We start from the raw sequence: 6,000 nt of genomic DNA, 5'->3' as shown, positions 1-6,000 counted from the left end.
GCGCCTCCAGCCTGCACATCTTCAGGAAGGCCTCAAGACCTTGCTCTTCGACCGAGACTGAGCCGGAGTTGCCTACCCCCCCCCAGCGCCTTGAGACCCTCACAGGTGAGTAGCGCGTTTTATAAACCCTTGATTGATTGATTGATTGAGCTGTTCTGGCTGCTTACCGATGAGCCACGAGATGATCAGCGGGACGGTAGCAAGCTGGAAATCGTGAGCTCAGAAGGACTCGAGCTGTGGCACAGAATCCAGTAGAAGTTCTGAGTGAGCAATGTGTTCCTTTTAATTTTGAATTGTCTGTGGTTGTAAGATACCTATGATTTGCTTTAGTGGGAACATATGCGTTCCTTTGTTCAGTGTGATGTGAAGAAGTGGGAACATGAGGTTACCCTTGTCCTGCAAGTGAGTGTGCAGTAGTGGGAGCATGAGGGTTCCTTTGTCCTGCAAGTGAGTGTGCAGTAGGGGGAGTGTGAGGATTCCTTTGGCCTGCAAGTGTGAGTGCAGTAGTGGGAGCATGAGGGTTCCTTTGTCCTGCAGTTGTGTAGTAGTGGGAACATATGGGTTCCATTGTCCTGCAAGTGTGTGTGCAGTAGTGGGAACATGAGGGTTCCTTTTTCCTTCGAGGTGGATATATGTGCAAGTTGTATCCTGCTGCATTTATATATCTAGTGTTATCTTGTAGGAGCCGAAGATATATAGTATGTGATACTTATGTGTGTGATCTTCCTTCAAAATCTAAGGAGGGTAATAATTTATGCAATGTAATCTTATGTGATCCTATTTTACATTTTAAGGATTGTAATGATTCATGTAATGTGATCAACATGATTTTATTTTTATGATGTGATCTTTCTACAATCTAAGGAGTGGAATAATGTATTTAATGTGATCTTTCTTGTAATTGAGTTGTAATTTAGGATCGGTTAACTTTTTACAGGACGTGCATTTTCTTCCACCCTGCGTTCTGTTGTTTATTTTGTTTTCTGAAGAAAGGAGATATATGTTGTAGTCTATTATCTCCTAGTTCCTTGCTGCTCAGCCTGTGTGAGTGTGATGCGATAGTGTTCGTGAGTGCATGGTTTGGATGAGTGGTCAGTTGGAATGAGTGGGGCTGAGCAGCAGGATGCTGTTCCCAGTGAGCCTGTACCATCTTACCTGTAACTGAATAAACCTACATAATCTACACTACTGGCTACTGGACTTATTACTTACAAGGATCTAACTATATTTACAAAAGTTTAGAATTGTAACTCATGCAAAGATCATGTTGCATCGCACACAACGAAGTCAACACCCGGACACTAATTATCAAAAGTCATAATTTATATTTTTGAGAAGAACAGACCATTCCAGAAAATTCTCACCAAGTTACCAACAATAAAAAAGAAAACAAACACTAAACACACCACATTCAAAACCTGATGTCGTATCCTGTTGGTCTCGTGAAGTCTGCATACATTTTGGTAAGCCAGCAAAATGGAAAAGCGAAGTTGAAGTTTTATCTAAACATTCTGCAACTTGAATTATCCTGGTATTATTTTCGCTGTTTAGCAGTATCTTCGTTTTAAAAATAGAAATAAATTATTTAAATTCAGGAGATACACATTTACATTTCTTTGCTCTTTTGGGGCCCTTGGCCCGAGTCCTTCTACACCTCTGTAGCCATACTCTAAGGTTATTGCATGAAAGCTGCAATACTGAGAACGGAGGGGGACAGGGATAGTTGGACCCTGCACAGGACAGTAGAAAGCACCAAATGTGGATATACAGTATTTACTGCGCATAGTCCCTTCCCTGTTCTTTTGTAATCTTATAACACTTCATACAAATAACAAATATACTGATGTAAAATCAAATTTGAAAGTGATGTAAACAGTCTCCGAGCTGCTGGTAAAGTCTTAAGCCATGGCATGCCCTTCTAAATCTGGCATTAATATCCATAAACATAAAGTTAGAAGTCATTGGCTATTGGGATTTGCAACTGACCGCCAGCATGGGACGTGACAAGTCCTGCTGTCACATACTGTGTGCTTTTCCTCATTTTTGAAGAAACTGTCATGATGGCTTGGCCTTGCTTGGCCTAGCCTCTTGAACAGCTAGACCAGCGAGGCCACCTCTAGTCATAGCTCTGTAATCTCAAGCGGGCTCTCCATGATGGCGTCTCTCGTCTTGTGCAGGGGGGTTGACTTTGCTGACTCTGTGCGGGCATTTCTGTCACTGTAGAGGCCACCATCTGCACTGAGTGTCTCCAGCGAACGGCCCAGAATTTTTTGGTCATCCTCAGGCAGGCTGTTCAGGTCAGATGTCAAGAGGGTGCCAGTGCTGCCATGGACAATGTGAATACCATCTGGCCCCTTGAGCTCAACTGGTTGCTTGTGCCTGAAGTGGAGGCTTCCCTGGCTGGGGCTCTGTTCGTCATCTTCATCCAGATCATTTTGGATTAACTGCAAAAGAGAAAAAAAGATAAGATATAAAGCCAGGATGTGAGAGTATATCTCATCCTGGTTGTTGGTGGGATTCAAAGCTACATTGAAGAAAAGGTACTTGTCTTTCCATGACCTCTCACATACAAACACCTCTAAGAAAATCATAATGTTGCCGTTTTGAATGTGTTTCAGAAACACCACTTTACAAAGAAGCGTAGCAAGGATACCCTTGGCTTAATGCAATCAAGAAAATGTCGCCCTTCCAGTTGTTAGTAAATGACAGTCATATCTGGGCTGTGGTGGCCCCCTTTCACCCCTGGCTTCTGTGCTCCTGCACTAAGAATAGCCACACCCAGATTTTACTAAGAACTGCAAAATGCTTCCCCCTGGCAGCAGGGTACAACATATTTGCTTTGTGGTGGGCTAAGTGTACTATGTGGGTCATACACTCTGGAATCAACCCTTTAAAGGACCCATAACACCTTGATTGAAGGGAAGAGTCTGTAACTGCAGACTGTATAGGAATGAAGCGGTCTTGTATTGAGGTGCAGTCTGAGGGCTAAAATATTCTTATTTCACCACTATGAAACTCAAACGTGCTCACACAATAGCAAAAAAACTGGATAAAACACTTGACTGTTAACTAAAAAAAACAATGCCATTTGCAGTTTATTCTGAAGCATTCTACGCCTTTGAAGCAAAAAGGTATTGTCCGTATAGTCTAAACAAATAATTCATAAGGACATGTATCTTCAAACTACTATATATGGCCTTTTTTGGATTTCGTTTCCATAGCATATATTTTACTCTTGAGTAAAACATCAGCATCTCTGTAGATGAAAGTACAGATAATATATATGTTTATTTGGAGAAGTCAGTTCCAGCCAAGGCTACAACACTGGTAGCCAGAAGATATTGTTAATTCTAATATCACAATCAAAACATTCTCAACAATAATCTATGTACCAAAAAATTCATAGTTGACACTGCCTCGCAAAAATAGTAGACATTTCGCAGCATATTTTGGAAATTTAGGGCCATATGTAGGTAGCCTCACATTTACCGATTCATAAATACCGAATTTTACCGATTCGGTATTTATGAATCGGTAAATGTGATGTAGGTAATGATTCGGTAAAGTTTACCGAATCGGAAAAATTCGGTAATTATGAATCGGTAATGAGGCATACCTTTCCCATTGATTCCTATGGGCCTGGAGGCCCATAGGAATCAATGGGAAGGTATGCCTCATTACCGATTCGGTAATGGGGGAAGCATGTTCAAGGGTGGCAGGGTGTCACATTGACACCCTGTTGCACCCCTGAATCTTGCATGTGTGCAAGGTATTCGTTATTTTTCACCAACCTGTATTTGGTGGTAAATAACGAATTTCTAATACTAATTTTCACTCTTCAGAGTGCTCCCTACATCTGATTTCTGGATTCGGTATGTACCAAATTGGTATTTTACCGATTTCTTAATTTCCGATTCGGTAAATACCGAATCCAGAAATCTGCCCCCTACATAGCAAATGCCTAAATACGGGTCGGTAACGGGATATTTACCGAATTTCGGCCGTTACCGACCGGTATTTGGCTTCCTACATGAGGCCCTTAGAGAGAAAAATGTAAGTTGATACCCAAGCCATTGAGATGGCTTACATCCACTTCTGGTTTTTCAGCAACACCACTTAGCATGCCGGGACAAAAGGGCCATACTTATCATGAAAACGCAAAGTAGTTGCAGCTTGCTTAGCGCTGTTGGCTGAATAAGTCTGAAGGTTACCCTCTTGCAATGGGGGCAGATCACAGCTATGCCCTCAGAAGTTTTCCAAGGATCAGGATTTTCCCTTATTCAATTTAGTGTTTCCATGAAAAACCTGGGCGGTCTACTTTATGAGCTCAACATCACAGTACATCATTGCATGTACAACATCATGCTGTACATGTGACATACATCTTGATGTATGTAGTAAAAAATAGTATGATGTAATGTCATGTACTAACAGATGGCATCTCACCACCCAAGCCAAACCACTACAACCATAGGGCCTCATTTACAAAAAATGACGCAGCGAAGCCTATCTGTTGCACCGAGCTCCTTTTTTTTCAAAGCTCAGGGAGGTGTCGTATTAACAACAATACGATGCATCCATGTGCTTTCACCTGCGCTGGTGCACAATTGGCTGCCATGCGCCAGCGCAGGCACCCTTGCGTCATGTTGCAAGGGTGCCTGCATTGCGGGGATGATTGTTTGGTGCAGGAAGGGACACCTTCCTGCACACAAAAAAATCTAATTATGGCATTTTCCTCTTTCTGTGTGCATTGCATTCTGCAGCTCACACAGAAATAGGAAAAAACGAGGAGAGAATAAAAGTATTTCTCCTCGTTGCACCACTCCTATACCTCCCCTGGGGAGGCATAGGATTTTGGCGCATTCCCAGCTTTAGCTTTACAAAACTTTGTAAATCTGGGAATGTGTCAGGTTCCATGGATGTTGCAAGGGAACACCCACAGCAACACCCATGGAATGCCCCTATCACGCAAAGTAATGCTTGAAAGGGGGCAATATTTATAAGGTCATGAAAAGTCACGCAGGATGACCTTATGTGGCCTTGCAAATATGGGCAGGCACACTGTGCTTCCGGTGTGCCAAAAAGTGACGTTTCAGCAGCGCAATGGCCTAGTAAATGAGGCCCATAACGTCCAATATTATTGCCTTAAAACTCGAACCTGTTCAGCTATAAATGTCATTTTCAACTTTTTAAGAACATCATTATATCATCCATAATTGTCCATTGCAAATCCTGAAGTTTCAATCCCTAATCACACTGTTGTTCTTCACCCACACCGAAAGAATACTTTTAATTGATCTACACCAAGTTTACATGAGAAGGGAGTGTCAGACCAGCCATTCGAAGTTCCTTTTTACATAGTACTTTGCAAGCACTGAGGGTCTCAGGACAGAACTCCAGGACTGTTCTATGTCTTTTCTACCTACAGCCACCCAACTACCACTGAAAATCACACTCCATGCAGTAACGTGACTCTTCACTGCCCGCACCAAGGAGCACATATCCTAGAAGAAAAGCTCTACCCATTATGAGGAACAAGGCACACTAGAAGCAAGCCAATTTTCAGCAAAGAGACGGCTACCTGCAGAAATGGAAGACTTTTACACAGGAATTAAGAAACAAAGAGGCATATTTACAAGCCCCCTATCACCACCACAGCGTAACTTTTCAGGACGTTGTAGTGGCGAGAGGGACTTCGCTTTATTCATAGGCAGCGTTAAGCCACTTAACGCCACCTTGTGAATAAGGCTCCCTTTCACACTACACTTAGCATGAAAGGGGTTGGCAATGGGTGTTGCGGTGAGCGTTCTACCGCAACACCCATTGATTTTGATGCTGCCCTATATTTACAAGGGCATCGTAAATATGGGTCAGCGCCAAAATTAAGAGCAGAGAAAGCCTGCTCTTAAACAGGCGCAACGAGGAGAAATATTTCATTTTTCCTCATTTTTGCTGTTTCTATGTGTGCGCAACACACATAGAAACATCAAAAGGCCATTG

General features: G+C 42.5%; 1 protein-coding gene across 2 annotated transcripts in view; it reads right to left on the bottom strand.

The window, feature by feature from the left end:
* Positions 1-1,308: 1,308 nt before the first annotated feature.
* CDH23 (cadherin related 23) overlaps positions 1,309-6,000 on the bottom strand; it is a 1,199,511-nt gene continuing 1,194,819 nt past the window's right edge. Inside the window, exon 45 of one of the 2 annotated variants that reach the window (XM_085603466.1) lies at positions 1,309-2,444. In XM_085603466.1, the coding sequence (XP_085459592.1) occupies positions 2,121-2,444 (324 nt within the window). In that variant the 3' untranslated portion in view covers positions 1,309-2,120. The remainder of the gene's footprint in view (positions 2,445-6,000) is intronic. The other variant, XM_085603467.1, reaches the window with a different exon arrangement.

Source organism: Triturus cristatus, chromosome 1_2, assembly GCF_964204655.1.
Source record: "Triturus cristatus chromosome 1_2, aTriCri1.1, whole genome shotgun sequence".
NCBI classification, from domain to species: Eukaryota; Metazoa; Chordata; class Amphibia; order Caudata; family Salamandridae; genus Triturus; species Triturus cristatus.
The sequence above is the reverse complement of the archived record's forward strand: the minus strand, read 5'-3'. Positions and strand labels throughout refer to the sequence as shown.